The sequence below is a fragment of the Engraulis encrasicolus genome, chromosome 3 (assembly GCF_034702125.1).
Source record: "Engraulis encrasicolus isolate BLACKSEA-1 chromosome 3, IST_EnEncr_1.0, whole genome shotgun sequence".
NCBI classification, from domain to species: domain Eukaryota; kingdom Metazoa; phylum Chordata; class Actinopteri; order Clupeiformes; family Engraulidae; genus Engraulis; species Engraulis encrasicolus.
The window spans coordinates 47217123-47237042 of record NC_085859.1 but is presented as its reverse complement, the minus strand read 5'-3'; the positions used below and the strand labels follow the sequence as shown (position 1 = coordinate 47237042).

Genomic DNA, 19920 nt, shown 5'->3' with positions numbered 1-19920 from the left:
ATCTATATACGCCAGCCCCATTTATCCTCAAGGCAGGGATTAATGAAAACAAACTTAAGAGTTTGACTGAAGTGTTCGAAGCATTCTGAATGTACAGTATGCACACAGTATTTGACCTCGGTATTTGAAAATGTCTGGTTACGGCCCTGGGTATACAGCAGTGGTCTTGTAGCAAGGTGGCCGTATTTAGTATTTTTTGTCATGTTGCCTTCTAATTCCCCAATTCCAAGCCTGACATGCAAAAAATGTTTACCCATGAAAAAGGATAAGTGGGTAAATATTGGCTAAAATGGATAGCACATTTGAGACTCTGATTTTGAAATGAACAATGATAAAGATCCAATATTGATAATACAATTGTGGAGCCATTGACAAACATAATCACAATGGTTTTAAAGTTGGAAGTAACACAAGGTTACACATAGCATTTTGCAGAATGTTGAAATGACATTTTGTAGAATGGTTGTCTGAGAGAAAAGCTTGTCTTTTTTCTTAATTAAATATAGTCCTCCAAGCCTGAGCTTATATCGGCTTGGTCAATTGAAGCACACACAGCGAGCAGTCTGTTGTTCTTCTCCCTCATGGCCACTACCAAACTTGTTATATTGGCATCGCTGAGGATCTGAATACTTGGTATTTTGGCAGCCAGTTCCACAAGTTCCAGCATCAAAAAGATTACAGGCTGCAGGGAGATGAAGGTCCTTGTCTGGACCTCCAGTACATTGGCTCTCCCACTGAGAAGACTCAAGAGGTGGACCGCTCGTCTCATCTTCTGCTGGAACTCTGCTAAAGCCACACGCTGCTCTTGGACATCAGAGAGTTCCCTCCTGATGCGCCCCAGCTCATCACCTGTCTGTCTGATGTCACACTCGGATTTTGAAATCTGAGATTGATAATCAGACACCCTGGCAGAGTATGTGTCGACCTGAGACTCTGACCTCGCCACTTCTTCTTTTGCCACCTTCCAAGCCTTTTCAGCTTCATCCATCTCCATAGCTCCACCTATTGCCATTGCTGGTCCTGAGTAGAAAGCAAACAGAATGAAAAAAATACACCACATAAAGGACATAGCATGACAGTTCAATGAGTATTTTGTTATGAAAGACATTTTTTTTTAAATAGTTAATAAAAAGATATTACCAACTACAAATCCAACAAAAGGAATAATGGTCAATCCCAAGCCAATACCCGTCACAACGGCTGCAGCTTTCCATCTCCTGTTTTGTTTTTCAACTGTATCTTCGTGATCTTTTACATCCTTTTTTGCCCTTTTCAGTGCTTCCTTAGAATTTTCCAGATTCTGCTTCTCTGCTTTTAATTTGCCATTCAGGTCTTGCAAAAATTGTGACTTTTGGTTTAGCTGGCCGTTACACTCCAGTGTATTGAGCCTTCTCTCTGCCTCCTGCATTGACCTTTTCATCTCCCTCTCTGTTCTGACGATCAGCTCTCTGATGCGGCTGTTATCCTGACGTGTTATCGAGGTGGGATTTATGTGGAGCAGGTGGTCACAAAGACTGTTGAGAGATGACATGGACTCCCTCAGAGAGAGGGAAATGTCCCTGGTCACACCTTGCTGACTGCAAAATAATAAAACATCTTGTAGATATAAAAGTTGAGTTTTTGCATTGTAAAGTGAAGCAGTAGTAAATTAGAAATTCATAGATTTAACTCAAGCGGTGAGATACAGAATTCCTTAAGTAGAGCTGCAGTCATTGTGCAGTCATTTGAATTGAATGAAATGAAAGAAAAGTTGAAATCATACACCTACCTAAAGCAGGAGAGTGCCATGATGATGCAGCTTATTTGACAACAGAGGGAAACTACCGTGCAATCCAGTGGGTCTGTTTAAAATACTGCTCTTCTCTCCTCCCATCTCCTAGAGGGTGGGCTGGCAGCAGTATAAAAGAGAAAGCAGCAGCAGCGAGAAAGCAGCAGCAGCAGCAGCAGCAGCAGTCTCCTTCATCCTCGGGATCCTTCATCTTCACCATTCACTGGTCTCTGCTAGTCTTCTACGTTAACTACTAGAGGTATGGAATTATTTTTTCTGTTCTTAATATAGGCTATATGTATTTGAATGCCTTAGGAGATGTATGTTTTATGTTGAGATTTGAATTTTAGTTGGGCATATTTTATACATAACCGGGGAAAGGGGGAACACACAATTAATGTTAAGCTACGAACTAATTTGAGTGTATTTGGCCATCAGGATAGCATTTAAAATGTAATACCAGGCTGCTCACAATGTCATTTTCATTGGACTTATGTTCAGGTTAGGTTAACAGTTCACACAAGGAAGAGCGCGACACTGCTTCTTCACAGTTCACCACTTTTATTTTTTCTTTGGTGCTGGATTACTCTGATGAAGGCCTAAGTGCCGAAACATCAGCACCAAAGAAAACATAAAAGTGGTGAACTGTGAAGAAGCATTCTCACGCTCGTCCTTGTGTGAACTGAAGACTGAAGTACCTTGAAAAGCTGCACCTGCTAAAAAAAGAAACCTTCGAGGTGTGTGGGCTCTCACAAAAACTTTGTCAAAACAGGTTAGGTTAACAGAAAACACTTACATTTAACAATGTGTTATTCAAATTAAAATAAATATAGCAATGAATGAGAAAAAAAACTAATAGCCTATTAGTATTTGTTCTGGAGTTATTTGACCAATCAAACTGCATGCATAGGCCTATGGATGCCATCCCAAAAATGTTCGAAAAGGTAGAAAGGAAAAATAATCTGATGACATGCTGATATTCTGTAGTTAATTATATCAGTGCAATCAGTCTAATGTTTCTCCATCGCATGACTAGGGCATGGGGGGAGAGACATACAGTGCTCAGCAATAATGAGTACACGATGTAACGGTACTGGATATGAACTGTGTGGGACTGAACATGTTTATGGAGAAATGGGACTAAATATGAACTGTGTGACCGAATATATGTTTACTGTCAACATTGACTTATTGCAGGGGGAGGGACTGGACAATGGGTTCGTGTCAGTGTGGGTATGCGTGCAGTGATTTGTCCCAAACACAGGTGCAGCTGATGAGCCAGGTGCAGCGGAGTAGCCTTGATTGGCAAACGGCGTGAGCGGCAGAGGAAACAAAAGAAGAGCGGGGGCCCAGCACAACTACAGGAAAAAGGACAGCTGGGCAGACTCGACACGCCACCGTCGGACGAGGGGAGTCGTTTGCGGATCGGAGCCGCCGATACCTGGACTACGCTCTCAACAAAGAAGCCGTCAGAGAAAGTTAAGTAGTCCTCTATTTTCCCTCGAGAAGAACCAATCGCTCTTGGGGGTTTAATGCAGACAGACTACTGATTCTCCCCTCTCCTCGACAGGCTTCGGTTGGCGTTGACAGGAACCGCAAGGGCGGCACGCTCAAAGGACATTTCTTGGGGGGAACGGGCCATCGAAGGCGGGTCGTTAGCGCAACAGGGGCCCCCAGTGCGCACGACCCAAGGAACTGTGACTACCCCTCGCGGGCCAAACCGTTTGCCATTGGACTGTGTATATGGACAAAGCTGGGTCGTGAGTGATGCTTGGACTGCCTTTGAACTGTTTACTCTCTTTGTGTTATATTTTAAATGTTTTATTATTGTGTATGGGTGCATTTATTTTTGATCGCATAGCCTATAATCTGATCGCTTGCTCTATGCCTTTATGCAAGTCGGCCCGGCCCACCGACGTTTGATGTGTGCTTAACACCGCGGTTGTTCCAAATTGTAAGTCTTAGCCACTGAGCACTACTTGCTGTGTCTTAACGCTTCTGCTGTTTACTGTGATACGTTTTACTAACCGTGTGCTCCCTTTGGTGGCGCGGGTTTGAGTGCATGGGGCATGGAAGTAGGAGCGGTCATTGCAGACATGTACTTTACTCTTACGTGGGCCTATTGTATGTGGGTTACGCTTAGGTCTTGGAAAAACCTCCCTCTGCAGGTGTGAGTCAGGCAGAGTTTTGTGTCCTAAACTTTTGAGTATCAAATGTGTGCTGTGCTTTCCCACAAAACTAAGTGTGTGACCACATCCTAGTAGGTGATAGTATTTTGGCGTGCAACTTTCAAGTGTGCTGTGAAGTGTGTACAAGCCCCTGTTGGTACATGTTTATATTTGGGCAATGCCCTGCGTGACTCCTGCCTGCAGGGGGCTAAATACCTGGGGATCAATAGGCCTACTTGCAGAAATTGTTTTTTTGTTTTTTACTGACTGCATTGTGGTTTATTTCTCTTTTTTTTTGCGCCCATTGATTTTAGAAATTGTTAAATAAAATTTGTAAATTTCTAAACCTTACTGTGTTGTCTGTGTGCCTCAAGGGTCTATCAGTTCCTGCATAATTTTACAAGTGGCGTAGATTCGGCAGGGCCCTTGACGTACACAACATCATGAGTAACACAGAACAGCAACAAAATGCACCGCCTCAGGTGGCCAATGTTTTTATGCCATGGTTATTATGGGAGCACCATGGGTCCCAAAGTTGATGGAGAAGGAGGATCTGGCAGATTCACAGATGGAGGACCCAAATAGAGGCATTGATTAGGGCCCAGGGGCTAAATGATGAACAACGGGTTGATTTTTTTTTGTGGTTAAGCGCATTAGAGGGAAAATTGCAAAGAGGGAGGTCGTGCTGCTGGCATTGGAAAAACGTAACACTGACGCTGCTATTTTACTGGAGTTGGCGCAAACTCTATGGAGGCCAGCAACCAGTAGCTCAACTACGTGTCCAGTTCTTCAATGTAAACAGGAACCCGGGGGAAGATGTACGGGCCTTCACGCTGCGCTTACGAAGAGCTACACTACAAATTGGAGAGCGAGAGAGCCCCTCACTGCTGGAACCGATGATGAGCTTCCTCCGCACACAATTCATCATGGGCCTAAGTACCTGGCTCAGTGATGCAGGAGCTGCATGAGACTACTGCGTTAGAAACACCAGAACTCACCTTTTGCAGACGCCTGCAAGGAAGCCAAGGCAGCTGGAACGGAGGGGGGGAGTCAGATTGAAGAAAGCGCAGGTTATGTCCCGCCCTTCGGCTAGTGCATTAAAGTACCTCAGCGGCCAACGCCTCAGGGGGCCAACAGCTTGCAGAAGATGAAGGAGGCCTTGCGAGCTGAATTCCAAGAAGAACTGAAAGAACAAGTAGGCTATATATTAGGCAAGTCCATAGTAGAATGTTGGGCAGGGAGCGATTTGAACGTATAGCCCTATGGCACCCTCATCAACCAGTCCCACGCCCCCTCTAGAGTCAGGTCGGTGCATGCCCATGGCGCGCCCACGCAACCCATGCAACCATCCTGGACCGCCACCCCCCCCAAAATGCCCCCGCGACGCCGAGAGGTTTTGGGGTCAAGCACCCCCACTAAATGCAGCTGTCCAGTACCAATGGGACGCCCATGGGCATAGCCATCTTGCATAGACTTCGGAGAAACTGGACACTCCAAAAAGGTTTCTGCCCCCAGCCTCGCCCAGAGCCCCAATCGGGTTTTCGGTTACCTCCCGGCCACCACAGGGCGAGTGAACCGGCGGAGGGTCCCCCGCTCACCCCCCACAAAAGCCCAGTATCATAGGTAGAATTCCCCTGAAGTCGAGTGTTTGTGCAAGGGCAGCGAATACCATCGCATACTCGGACACTGGCTCAACAGGTGACCCTGTTTCATGAAGACTCTATTCTCACCAACACTTCGGCAAAGGAGTATGCTTGACCCTAGTATTATCTCTGTTTGCTTTTTGAAGGCTGCGAATGGCTTAACAGTGTCCTTATGTGGGGTATGCAGTCATGGACTTTCTCCGGGTGGGGGGATAGAAGTCAAGAGCAAAGGGGGGTATGGTCGTACCCCGACGACTGCAATAATACTGAATCTGACAAGTGGACTTTTGGGCATGAATGTCATTGCAACACTGCTGGGCTGGGCATTTCAATGGTGGGCACTACAGAGCGCCTGGTGTTGCTGCTTTTAAATCTGTTGTTCTCCCCTGCGTGGCAGAAAAGGCCTGATGCTGCATTCGCTAACCATGCCAATTGGATGAACTCATCGACAACCAACATAGACCTACAGGGCGTAGCAGGGCTCCAACGGCAGTCCCGCAGTTTTCGTCCGCCCATCAAACAACCGATGAAATGATCGTCTGGGGTCCCGTGTGCCACAAGCAGAAATTCAGCCCAACGGCCCGGGTGCTGAATCGAAGACCTGGAGAAACCATGACCAGGAATGGAGGGTGGCGAGGTCAGATTTAGCTGGACACGAAAGGGAATGGTCCCCATGCCGTGTGTAACCAATCCCTTCCCTCTAGAACTTCGGCAGCGGTGTCCCTTGGCAACAGTCCCCCTTAACAATCGACCCACAAGATATCTCGGGCAATCAAGACTAGTCCTGCCGGGTGCTGGCCCTCAAGTCCATCGAGACGGTCCAGCAGGTGGAAACCATAGCCCCAGAGGAGATCCACCCAGCCCTGTCACTCAGTGGGAAGGAATTGGACCCCATCATCAACAGGCCCCACTGAAAGCTCTACTGCGGAAATGGTCCCATGTGTTTACAGCTAAATGAGGACTTTGGACGGACAGCTGTTGCACTCACCAGATCCCACTGGTGCGGCGGCATCGAATAACGCTAACCGACGCCCAATTCCCCCAAAGCTCTACACTGAACTAAGGGGCATTACTGCAATGAATGGCAGACAGTGGGGTGGTCAAAGGAAAGCGCCATTCCGTGGCCGGCTCCAGGTGTCCTTGCCAAGAAAAAAGACGCTCCCTAAGGGTCTGCGTGGGACTACCCGTGCAAGCTTAACGCAGTAACTCATAAAGACGCTTTCCCACTGCCACGGATCGAAGAGTCCTTAACCCACCTCAGCAAGTCCGAGTGGTACTCTACCTTAGCCCGGCCAGTGGGTATTGGCAGGTTTGGAGGTTGCCCCTGAGACCAGGAGAAGACTGATTTTTACCACCCCCTTTGGACTTTACTAGTTTTGAACGCATGCCCTTTGGACTTTGTAACGCCACCTACTTCCAAAGGTTAATGAAAAACGCTGCTTAGTAGCCCAGGTGTATGACTATCTACTGATTTACCTTGACGACGTCATCTTATACTCCCAAAATTTTCCCATGCCCCTTGAAACCATTAGCAAGTCTTTGGCCCCGCCTTCACGATCAGTGGCCGTAAGTTACAGCCCCGCAAGTGCCGGCTGTTCCAGCGCAGCGTAACATACTTAGGGCACATTGTTAGCAAGCACGGCGTTGGGCAACAGACCCGACAAAACCGCAGTTCAAAACTGGCCAGTCCCCATCCACTGTCAAACAAAAGTGCGGGGTCCTTCCTGGGCTTCACGGGGTACTACTACCCCCCGGCGATTTCTCCCAGGGTTTTTTCCCAAAAGGTGGCTGCCCCCATACCCAGCTCCTCCAAGGCCCGGCCCATCCGCCCCTCTGCCCGCATCCAGTGGTCAACCGATTGCCAGTCGGCATTCGAACAGCTCAAGCAAGCCCTCCCTTAGCGCCCCCATACTTGCCTACGCAGACCTTCCCCAACTACCATTCCGTTATACACGGACACCTAGCCTCAATGGTCTAGGTCGGGCCAGTGTGCTGTTCTCAAGTCCAGATGGTAAAGAAAGGGGTCAGTGGATGCCTATGCCAGCCCCGCAGGTCACCTCCATGCTAAGTGAGCGCAACGACCAAGGAACTACAGTTTCTTTCAAAGCTGGACTGCTAGCACTACGTAAATTGTGGGCTGGTGACAAGAAAAATGTAAAAACTATCTGTGGGGGGCACAGTTTACAATATTCACCGACAACAACCCACTGGTCCATCTTGATACACAACCCTGGGAGCAAACTGAGCAGAGGTGGGTGGCCCCCAACTTGCAAACTTCTCATACGACATACGGTACAGGCCTGGATCTTCAAATGGAAATGCAGATGAACTTCAAGACTCCAAGGGGAAACAACTGCAAGTCTACTGGCACTTGTGGTCGGGGTGCACCACGACTCCAGAACAGCAGATGGCGGCCCAAAAGCTGGAGCGAACTGCAGGCAGAGGACCCCAGACCCACCGCCAGCTGTGTTTCATTGAAGACAGACAAAGGGGCCACCGCCCGGCCCCCCTCCCCCAAGAGTGACTGTCCCTCTCTCTCCCCCGCAGCTTCGCTGCCTCTCCAGGAGAGGGACTTGCTGGAACTGCGAGTTGGGGCGCTGGTGAGGTGCGTCACAGAGCCGGACACGGTGCGCCAGTGGAGCAGGTCCTGGTCCCGGCACAAGCAGGCCCGAAAGCTGTGGGAGGACTACCATAAAGCGGGCGGTCATGTTAGTGGTGACAAGATGGTGCCTTTCCTGAGAAGAAGATTCTACTGGGTGGGAATGACCACACATGCACGAAAATGGGCAGCTGAGTGCTCCATCTGCGTAGTGCAAAAGTCAGGGGCCCAACCGAAAGCCCCGCTGTGCCCCATCCCGTCCAGCTACCCTTCGAAAACCGTAGCATTGGACTTTCTGTCCCCTTGGCAGGCCATCTGACGCCCATCAGTAATATTCTTGTCATCACTGACCTTTCTCCCGCTATGCCCCTGGCAGTCCCCACCAAAGATCAAACTGCCCCAACGACAGTCAAGGCTCTGTATACCCACACTCATTCGTCCCGTTTGGGCTGTCCAGAAAGGATACTCACTGACCAAGGGGGATCATTTGAGGCCACTCTGATGCAGCAAGTTGTGTGCAGTATACGGGTGCAAAAAGGTACGCACTAACACCCTACCAACCACAGGGCACACGGGGCATGTGAGCGATTCAATCGCACTCTCTTGTCCCTGCTGGGCACCATCGACGCCCGCTCTCAGAACCAGTGGCCAACTCTACTTCCTGCCCTTCTGCAAGCATATAATAATACCACCCACGCAAGTACAGGTATGACCCCCACACTACGTCAACGCCGCCATGCCAGGCTACCTGTAGATATGCTTCATGACATTGCACCCCTCAGCATAGAAATGGACCTGGAGGGCTGGGTCAAAAGTCACCACCAAGCACTGCTGCAAGCCTATGCCACCGTTCGTAACAATGTAGAACGACGTACGCAATGGAATCAGGATCGTTACAACCGCAATGCACGGACTCTGCCACTGCTTTCCTGGAGAGAGAGTGCTCATGAGGAACTTCCGTCGGAGAGCTCAAGGAAAACTATCTCCGCAATTGGCTGCCCACTCCCTTTCATCCATCGTCACTAAACCGTACAGAGATCGTCCAGCTCTTTAACCATACGGCCTGAAGGGGAAAGAGGGCCCCCTGAGAACTATTCATCACAACAACCTCTGCTCATGCCCACCGGATGCCCCTGAATCTCAAAGCAGCCAACAGAATGACCAGCCCATGCACTCAGGACTACCCGTCCCCTTTGTCACTTGCCCCGTAATTCCACCTAGAAGGCCTGAACCCTTAGTGACATTGCCAGGTCCAGCCCAAGCGCCACCTAATGCCGCCAGCCCGCCCGCCTCCCCTCTTTGTTTTAAACCAGCCCACCTCATGTAGCCTCGGGGCCAAGGCCTCAATCCGTAATTATTGCCACTGACCAAACTGCACTTTCTCCTATAGCATCAACTCGCGACCCAGCTACCACTCAGCGAAACACCGACCCAACTGACACAAGACGCTACCCCGCTCGGTCGAATCGGAACAACCCTCCGGCACGGTACCGTCCCTGACATTGCTGCGGACTGAACATTGAACATTGAACATTGACTATTGCAGTGGTCGGGGACGACCACCGTTAAAGAGGGGGGGGATGTAACGGTACTGGATATGAACTGTGTGGGACTGAACATGTTTATGGAGAAATGGGACTAAATATGAACTGTGTGACCGAATATATGTTTACTGTCAACATTGACTTATTGCAGGGGGAGGGACTGGACAATGGGTTCGTGTCAGTGTGGGTATGCGTGCAGTGATTTGTCCCAAACACAGGTGCAGCTGATGAGCCAGGTGCAGCGGAGTAGCCTTGATTGGCAAACGGCGTGAGCGGCAGAGGAAACAAAAGAAGCGCGGCCCAGCACAACTACAGGAAAAGGACAGCGGGCAGACACGACACGCCACCGTCGGACGAGGGGAGTCGTTTGCGGATCGAGCCGCCGATACCTGGACTACGCTCTCAACAAAGAAGCCGTCAAGAAAGTTAAGTAGTCCTCTATTTTCCCTCGAGAAGAACAATCGCTCTTGGGTTAATGCAGACCCCTCTCCTCGACAGCTTTCGGTGGCGGTGCACAGGAACCGCAAGGGCGGCACGCTCAAAGGACATTTCTTGGCGGGGAACGGGCATCGAACCGGTCGTTAGCGCACGAGAGGCCCCGTGCGCACGACCCAAGGACTGTGCTACCCCTCGCGGCAAACCGTTTGCCATTGGACTGTGTATATGGACAAAGCTGGGTCGTGAGTGATGCTTGGACTGCCTTGAACTGTTCTCTCTTTGTGTTATATTTTAAATGTTTTATTATTGTGTATGGGTGCATTTATTTTTGATCGCATAGCCTATAATCTGATCGCTTGCCTCTATGCCTTATGCAGTTCTGGCCCCGGCCACCGACGTTTGATGTGTCTTAACACCGCGTGTTCCAAATTGTAAGTCTTAGGCCACTGAGCACTACTTGCTGTGTCTTAACGCTTCTGTCTGTTTACTGTGATAAGTTTTACTAACTGGTGTGCCTCCTTGGTGGCGCGGGTTGAGTGCATGGGGCATGGAGTAGAGCGGGTCATTGCAGACATTACTTTACTCTATCTTCCTGGGGTAGGCCTGTCACGATAACAATTTTTTGCCAGACGATAACGATAACAAGAAATTATTGCGATAATCGATAATATTGTCTCTCTCTCGGCCATTTTCAAACACAATATATTGTGCAATAAAAAACAATGCTATGCAAGGTGCGGCCTCCTTCTTGAAAACATTGAATTTAACATTTGGGCCAGCACCCTCAGAGGTTTAAATAGGCCTAATTAAGATTGACGCCTGCTTCCAAGAAGAAATGTGTCAAACAATATAATGACGTAAAAATGCAATAAAAAATGTGCCTACACCCCTTTACATTTGTAAAGCATCACGGCGGGATGTTATATATGTGTTTTTAATTACATCCTCATGGAGCACAATAGGCTCTAAATAGGCTTTTTTGTATTTATTATTAGGGTAAGTTATAGTCTTACTTAAATATTTTCTGTTATTTATCTTTCTCAAGCACACTGAATGGCTTATAGGCCTATCCATGGGGTGATGTAAAATAACCTACTGGTGGGGTATTGTTAATTCACAAATTATTACTTAGACAGCTTTATTTCACCAAAAATGCACGTTGTTACTAGCTAATTGTCAGTCAAAACCCAAATCAGCCCTGTTAAAGGCATTTCAACATCAGCAAAAAGCAAAAGAGCATGAACAGAGGCACAAGTTCCAGGTGCAGGCAGCGCTCTCTCTCTCTCGCTCTCTACCTCCCCGATACCCTCGACTGCGCACTTTAAAGCCCTTTATGAACGCCCATACATTGATTCTTATGAGTTATGAGTCGCCATGCCTCTGTTTTCCCCTGTAGCGCGCTCAACCGTTCACATTCTCCTGGTGTGGCTGATTTAAATCCACAAATCTTATCTTCATTATTTGCTTGCGGACTGCCTACTCATATTGTTAGGTCTAAATAAACAAGAAATATAGCGAAAATCACAAAAAGAACAGACAACGACCGTCGGGGTAGGAGGCGCATTAAAATAATAGGGGAAACTCGGCGAGGTTTAAAATAACAGCCTCAGAGCAAGTTTGTCGCGACGGTACCACTATTTCATGTTTGCAAGCACGTCTTCGTCGTGGATATTGGGTTGCTGCGCATGTTTCAAAATGAACATTTGCCTCCGTGTTGGAGCTGTTCATTCCCCTCTCTGAGGAACGTTGCAGATGCGCTGACAGAGACTGGAAGAATATTGCGCTCCTAGTCTCTAGCGCTGATTCTTTGTCGAGGACTGTATAAGCGACCGCGCGGGAACACCAGCGTTCTTTTTCAAAGACGCAAGTAGCCAGATCAGTGCACCTTTTTCAACCAGAACTGCACTGAAACTTCAAATTACACCAACATTTAAGCGTCATTGCGCTGCGTTGGCCTATAACGCCCAGCCTAGTCTTACGGCTACGGTAGAGAAAGGGAGAGAGGGGAAACAAAACACCACGCAAATAAACTTATCGGATACATTATCGGGGCCAGAAAAGTGATCGTCCTTGTAAAAAGTTACCGTCCGATTTATTGACTTATTCGGATAATCGTGACAGGCTTAACCGTGGGCCTATTGTATGTGGGTTACGCTTAGTCTTGGAAACCTCCCTCTGCAGGTGTGAGTCAGGCAGAGTTTGTGTCCTAAACTTTTGAGTATCAAATGTGTGCTGTGCTTTCCCACCAAAACTAAGTGTGTGACACATCCTAGTAGGTGATAGTATTTTGGCGTGCAACTTTCAAGTGTGCTGTGAAGTGTGTACAAGCCCCTGTTGGTGCATGTTTATATTTGGCACTGCCCTGCGTGACTCCTGCCTGCAGGGGGCCTAAATACCCTGGGGATCAATAGGCCTACTTGCAGAAATTGTTTTTTTGTTTTTTACTGACTGCATTGTGGTTTATTTCTCTTTTTTTTGCGCCCATTGATTTTAGAAATTGTTAAATAAAATTTGTAAATGTCCAAACCTTACTCTGTGTTGTTTGTGTGCCTCAAGGGTCTATCAGTTCCTGCATAGTTTTACACACCCCTGTAGAGAAGCAATATTTTAATAAACACACAGGATTCCAAAATGCCCATAGAGTAGGCCTAAGTGTAACTTAGCCCAATAGTATAACTTAAATGACATGTTTGTCCATTTTTGTGAAATTATGCTGGTGCAGCAAAAGTGAGTACACCCCTATGTTAAACTCTAATTGAAAGGGATTAAAATGGAGGTCATCGGTGTGTGTTTCATCCTTGCCTTAACTTCCACTTTTACATTTTGAGTCTGCACCTAGCTAAAATTGATGTGAGATTTCAATGAAATCCTAAAGATATTCTTTTTCTCCTCTTTCTGTTTGTGTTTTAAAGCAAAATGAATTATTCTAAATTGCTATATATTTGTTAAACCTTCAAACACAGGAAAGTAATGGCTCTTCAGAAGAAAACCCAGAGTATCACCACGGCAAAAGACATGAGAGAGGCTACCCAGGCTATAATGAAACCTTATGCCAACTGGGAGGAGTATCTGGCACCAGCACCGCAGTCCATAGCTATACTCGGAGAGCTGGTCTACATCTCCTCTAAAACGGATTTCTCCATAAACAAAAAAACACCCGAAGGAGGCTACAAGTACATCAGATACCCGGACTCCTTCCGTGCCTGCCTCATGCAAGTGTGCAACTCCGGCTGGTGGGCTTTTAACGAAGCTCATAAAAGCATGGATAAGATCCGTCTTCACACCCTAACTGTGCCAGACTATGTGGGAAATGTGGTAAAGATCCTGTTTAAAGGAAATGATGAGATGATGCGAGATGACTTGCCTGACCAGCTGGAGAACATTCAAAGTATCGCAAAATAGTGCGTGGTGTGTGCCAGCGACTCAGAAAAGAAGTTTAAAGATGTCATCTTATTGACTCAAGAGCTCGTGGAGGTTTGCATAAGTTCAAAGCATGGCCATGAAGAGGAGCTAAAGGAAATTAAGAGAAAACTAGAGGACGCAAAAGACAAGCATAAAGGTATGGAAGAAGCAAAGGAAAAGTACACAAAGGCTCTGAAGAAAGTGGAGACAGAGCTGGATGATGCTAAAAATAGATATGAGAAATCAATGGATTCCCTTCCCAATGGATGGTCAGTTATTGGACTGGATCTTGTCCAAGGTATAACAGAAAGCCTAACAAGTCTAATGAATGGTATGACATCCTTAATAGCCCGTCCAGTTGCTCTGGCATGCTATGCATCAATGAAAGTTAAGGATACCTATCGACATGTAGCAGACAAAGACGACGCAGATGAATTTGACATAATAGAAATCTGCAGCAGGTCCCCACGCATCTTGAGAAGTGTAGATGCAATTGGTAAATTCATTCAGGAGGGGCGCATTGACTGGAATGAGTTGTATGATCAACAAGAGAAAAAAGCCAAAACAGATCTAGCATCTGCCCAGCTAGAAATGGTTAAAAGCGAGCTGAAAAAATGTCCTAGCTGTAAGCAGAAATCCCATGCTGAAGACATATGCAAAGCCGGAGTCAACATCTGTAAGAAACTTCGAATGCATGCACCTGCAAAGCAGTGTAGTGCAGAAGAAACCGAAAAGATCCTGAGTGAATGGGAGTCACTCAATAAAAAAGCACTTGCTTTTGATAGTGAGAGCAAATGCATCACAAATTCTCCTGCTTTGACACAAGCTTCTCCAATGATGAACAAAGTCAACAATGCTGAAGGCTCTGGTAAAACGTCTGCATCACAAAGGGCCACAGAGCTTGCATACTTCCGTATTGAAGAGACAAGAGCACAGTTGAACAAAGCAAGAGAGTGCCATGAGAAGTGTGTGGAGAAAATGGAGAACAATGAGAAAGAGCTGGCTGAAGTTTTGAGCAACATGAGGAGATATAACATTGAGGAGATTGATTTCAACACAACCATAAAAATTCTGATACAAGGTATGGATGCCATGGGTAGAGTGCAAGAGCAGTGGCAAAAGATGGTACGCTTCTTTGAAATGATTTCGCACACTGTGGGTACACAAAGCAACTCTCTTCTTGATTTTCAAAAGACAACTTTGAAGGCACAGCAACAGTCCTACGATACCAGACTGCTGAAAAAAGACATGATCTATAAGCAAGCCTTCCAGGCATCCAACATCGCAAGTCTCGTCCATATGATCTCAGAAACATACACGTGTGTGTCTGACAAACACCTGATGCACCGAATTGGCATGCTTAGCACACTCATAACCATGGACAACACTAAACCCGACTTTCAGAAGAAGATTGAGGACCTACGGCTTGGATGTGAGGAAGCTCAGAAGGCCATTCTGCGAGAGGTGTGCAAGTGCAAAGAAGACTTTGACAAGAGCACTGCTGCTAGATTGGAGAGGATTGAGACAGAACTGCTGCCTCTGCTGCCAGCAGCAGAACCTGAACAAATCAAGGCCATCAAAGAAGCTGTTGATGAAGGTTTTAAGGAGGACACACCAGAGTGTACTGAGGAAGACATGTCTGCTTATCTAAATTGATGAAACGGTAACTTGCATGCTCAATCTATAGATATTTTGCCTTTGAAAATCATATGGGAACTATAATGTGGCTAGTGGACATCTTTTCTTATCACACATTTGATGCAGATAGTCAAAATAATCATACTTATAGTTATACTTCATTAACTATACTTTGATGACTATCATCTGTTTTGTCATCTTTATCTCTCTTGTCTCTCTCTCTCTCTCTCTCTCTCTCACAGTATGTGGAACCCTAAGGATACAAGCTACAAAGCCCAAGCAGACGAAGAAAATCAACAAAATATTCATTGGTCAAATCAGCTTAAAAAACACACATTTTATTTCAATTTTTAATTGAATATCGAGTTGATGTATTTGTCACATACACATTTGCAGAGCATGCAGAGTCTATTATACAATATAGGTGTTGCATGATGTTTATTATATAAATGCATTCCTCTTAGAAAATCACGTCATATAGGCCTGTCATAAACCTCTGTTCAGTTTATATACAATGTAAATGCTTTTGCTTAAGTTGCCTATACTATTGCAAATTTTGAGAACCAATAATGGTTGGTTGATTATGTGAATTTCAAAAAGCATGTTCACTTGTTTTGATGTTTTATACATTTGTGTCACCCGATTGCTCCTGTTCACTTACATTTGTTGCACTGGATAAGATATGTGTGTGTACTGCATGTGACCATATTTAATCTTATAATATCAGATGCTGAATGTGTTTATTGAATTAAAATAAAGTGTAGCCTAAACAAAGAATGCATTATTTGTATTGGGTTTTTATGATATTAGAACAGGACAGCACTCCAAGTCTTGTGTTCTATTGCCCGTCAGACGTTTCGGTATTAACCTTCTTCAGTGTCGGGCAAACATTTCACCCAGCAGGTGCACTCAATATATACAATCAAAGCCCTAAGTGTCCACCCACTGCTTTTCAACCAATCAACATTGTTACATGAAAATGATGTTATTTTTATCATCATTATTATTATTGTTGTTGTTGTTGTTGTTGTTGTTATCATTTAGTGGGGTATTCTCCTTCCATTTCAAATGCTGTGTAGTGTCTTTGCTGGATTTCCCTGGGGCAGCTCTGAGTTATGACCCTGAATGGGGTTATTCCTCTTCCTACATGTACCTGTACAGTACGTAGGCCTGTAGGAACACAGTTAAAGGAGAATTCCAGCAGTTGTATTGTTGCTGACACTAGCCTTGACTTTATACCCGAAGAGGTGTCATTTGTTTTGTTCAGTCTTACTGTGCTCTGCTACAATGATGAGTACATCCACCCTTGAAAAGTGACATTTTGAACAGTATTTCAATGAACACACAAGTTGTTCCCAAAATGGGCATAGTTGAGTAGGACTGAACTGGGGGAGAAATAGGGCCCGGGCCCTTTTTGCTTAGAGGGGCCCCTCATGATTTTTGTCCTTCCCTGCAAATAGGAGACCACAAGGGTGCAGGGCCCACCGGTAAATGCCCACTATGCCAGATGGCCAGTCCAGCCCTGCATCTCCACTTTGCCGACGGTGTCTGTCAGAGTAAAGTACCGGTACACGCACATCACCCGTCCTACCGTCTTGTCCATATGGATATCACCACCAACCATCTGACTATAAACATAACATACAGTAAACAACAGAAACTCACCACGCACACGTTCCAACTCAAGCTCTTCCACTTCCATTACCACACACATATGGTACTTCTTTCCCCCCTCATGACTTAATGGTCTCTATAATGGTACATGACACAATGTTGCGTCTGCATCAGGGGCGTGAGGCGAGGCGCTCGGGGACCATTCTTGGAAGCTTGCAGGGGGCCCTGAAGTAGGCTATTGCTTTACCCCAGTGGTCTGCATATGATATCCATACCTTTTGACGCTCATGTTTTGAAGTCTGAACCTCTGCTGCCTTGCTATAGCAGTTTCCTGTGTCATTGCTGGGAACAGGGGTGATAGTGAAAAAAAATCCTGAGCCTGAACTTTTTTCCTGTTCCACGGGGGGTGGGGACACGACAACAACAACAACATACTGCATATGTGACATAATGTAGGCTAAATTTTGACACATTATTCGAAAATGTAATAGTCTCATTTTTGCCTTATGTCTATGTGTTATTCACGAAAAGACAGATCATTTCCATTTTGGTAGGCTATACGATTGACTGATAGAAACTGGCCATGTTCGAATCTAGCTGTAAAAATGAATAGGCCTACCAATGTGTGCAGTTAGAAGTGCATTCTAGGCTTGTGATGTTGCAGTATAGTTATTGAGGTGGATATTGAACCACAATGCAACATTTCAACACCAGAATGCATTTCTGACAACATGGTGCATATTTTACCACATTTAATTAACCCAAAGCATATGTAGCAGCCATACTAAGACAGTTCAGTAGGGGGCAATACTACTGCAAAGTACAGTAACTACACTCTGTCTAAAACAGAGGAGGTGATTACCAATTAATTAAGCAATACTTTTAAATGACAATACAGGCCTACCTTTGCTGTGTGCTGATTCATTTTCATTGGGACATTGTTCATTGACCTTTTGACCTTGGATCACCACACCAATTTTACAAAAAAGAGATAAATATGCCTCATTCACCACAAGACTTGTTTTTTAGATTTAGTGCTCAAGTAATTATATAAATAATAAAAATGTTTAAAATGCTGATACTAATTAGTTTCCTTGAACTGTTGACCTTAGCTCACCACACCAGGTCTGTCACAAAGACATAAATGTCCCTCATGTGCCACGAGACCTGTTTTACAGATTTATCACTTTGGTGGGTATTTTAATAATATTATAAAAACGAGAGATATAAATGAATTAGGCTCCTTGACCTTTTGACCCTGAGCTGCTTAACGAGTTTTGTAATAGAGAGGCACATGTCCCTGATATGTCACAAGAGTTTATTTTTTCTTTCTTCATTCTGGCAATGGGAAAAAAGATAAAATGATAAGAAAAAATACTGCTTTAAATGAATTAGGCCCCTTGACCTTTTGACCTTGGATCACCAAACCAGTCTTATAAAATAGAGATAAGTGTATGTCATGTACCACAATATTTAGTTTTTTAGCTGTAGCACTCAAGTAATTACAGTATATAAATAACAAATTGATTTAAAAAAATGCTTATATAAACTAATTAGGCTCATTGACCTTTTGACCTTGGCTCACCACACCAGGTCGATCACACAGACATAAATGTCTCTCATTTGCCATAAGACTTGTTTTACAGATGTATCACTTTGGTGGGTATTTTAATAATAATATTACAAAAATGAGTGACATAAATTAATTAGGCCCCGTGACCTTTTGACCTTGAGTCGGTTAACCAGATTTGTAACACAGAGGCACATGTCCCTCATTTGCCACAAGAGTTCATTTTGTCATTCTTAATTCTGGCAATTTGGAAAAAAGAAATAATAAAAACTGTGTTGTAAATGAATAAGGCCCCTTGACCTTTTGACCTCGGATCACCACACCAGTTTTACAAAACAGAGATAAATATACCTCATTTACCACAAGACATGTTTTTTAGATTTAGCGCTCAAGTAATTATATAAATAATAAAGTTATTTAAAATGTTAATAGAAAAACGAATTAGGCTCCTTGACCTTTTGACCTTGAGTCATCAAACCAATGTTAACATAGAGACAGAGGTCCCTCATGTACCACAAGGCTTATTTTTCAGACCTATCAAGTTTTTATTTTGAATGTCAAATGAATGTCCAATATCAAACTAACTTTACCGCAGTCAAGAACTGCGAGACACGCAACCTTTCTGCTAATGCCGCAATATTCCTCTCACTTCTTATCTCCTGCTGTTTACAACAATATGCACACTTCTTTTGTCTTAATTTTCCCTTGTACTAATTATCAAAGCTCTTCTACGAACATTCCGACCACTGTCACCCTCCTAACGTCGAATATTGAGTCTGTAACACATTTCAAAGTGCTTCCATCCATGCTTCCATCACCCTGCCATTAGTGAACACTGAACAAAGCAGGAAAGCATTTCTCGAAAGCATAATTGCTAGTTGGTAGCAACTTGGAAAGTTGCCAATGGGAAATTGCATTGCAAACGGCGAAGAAGCTAACATAGTTAGCAACTATGGTTTCGAGAAATGTGACGGCTTGAACATTTTACGCCATTTTACCACCTCCTCAATACATAAATCTCACACAGAAACCATTGCTTCCATTGTACTTTGCAAATTAATCAATGCAGGTTTTTCTTGGAACACAGTTCCCAATATCCGAATTGTTAGGGCAATCTCCCTCAGACAACGGCAGCATGAGCAGTACACCACGGCAAATACACATTTAAATATTGCCTCATTCAGCAATAGATTAGGAATTCATTAATGTCTGTAGCTATATGAACTGATGCTGCGATGCCAAGAGAAGGCACACCCACGCCTACGGTCCGAAACTCGAGAATGAGAGCTCGTATTTTCAAGGAACGTGAATTCTTGGTGGTAGGCTAGCCTATCTGGCATAAAATGTATGTAGTTCAATAAGTAAGACCCTCTAGCTGGTGCAGAGCCCTCTACGGCTCTGAGCTACTAGAATAACTAGAGGGGGTGTGGCAGGCTTGTCAGGGTAACTGACAGCCGAGCCGTGGGGATAATTTATGGACCAACGCTTTTGACCTAGCGAATTAATTTTTTTAGCTGCGAAATTTCGTCTTGCTGG

At 45.2% G+C, this 19920-nt stretch overlaps 1 protein-coding gene and 1 pseudogene across 1 annotated transcript; one reads left to right on the top strand and one right to left on the bottom strand.

Annotated features, from left to right (window-relative positions):
* Positions 1 to 373: 373 nt before the first annotated feature.
* Positions 374 to 1805, bottom strand: LOC134445471 (uncharacterized; annotated as a pseudogene).
* Positions 1806 to 1953: 148 nt separating this feature from the next.
* Positions 1954 to 15937, top strand: LOC134445470 (uncharacterized). The gene is made up of 3 exons (XM_063194538.1): positions 1954 to 2027; positions 13124 to 15225; positions 15443 to 15937. The coding sequence occupies exon 2, from the start codon at positions 13722 to 13724 to the stop codon at positions 15216 to 15218; it is 1497 nt and encodes a 498-aa protein (XP_063050608.1). The 5' UTR covers positions 1954 to 2027; positions 13124 to 13721; the 3' UTR covers positions 15219 to 15225; positions 15443 to 15937.
* The last annotated feature ends 3983 nt before the right edge of the window (positions 15938 to 19920 follow it).

Coding starts and splice junctions, on each gene's coding strand:
- LOC134445470 (XM_063194538.1), top strand. CDS start 13,722: ATGGAAGAAGCAAAGGAAAAGTACACAAAGGCTCTGAAGAAAGTGGAG.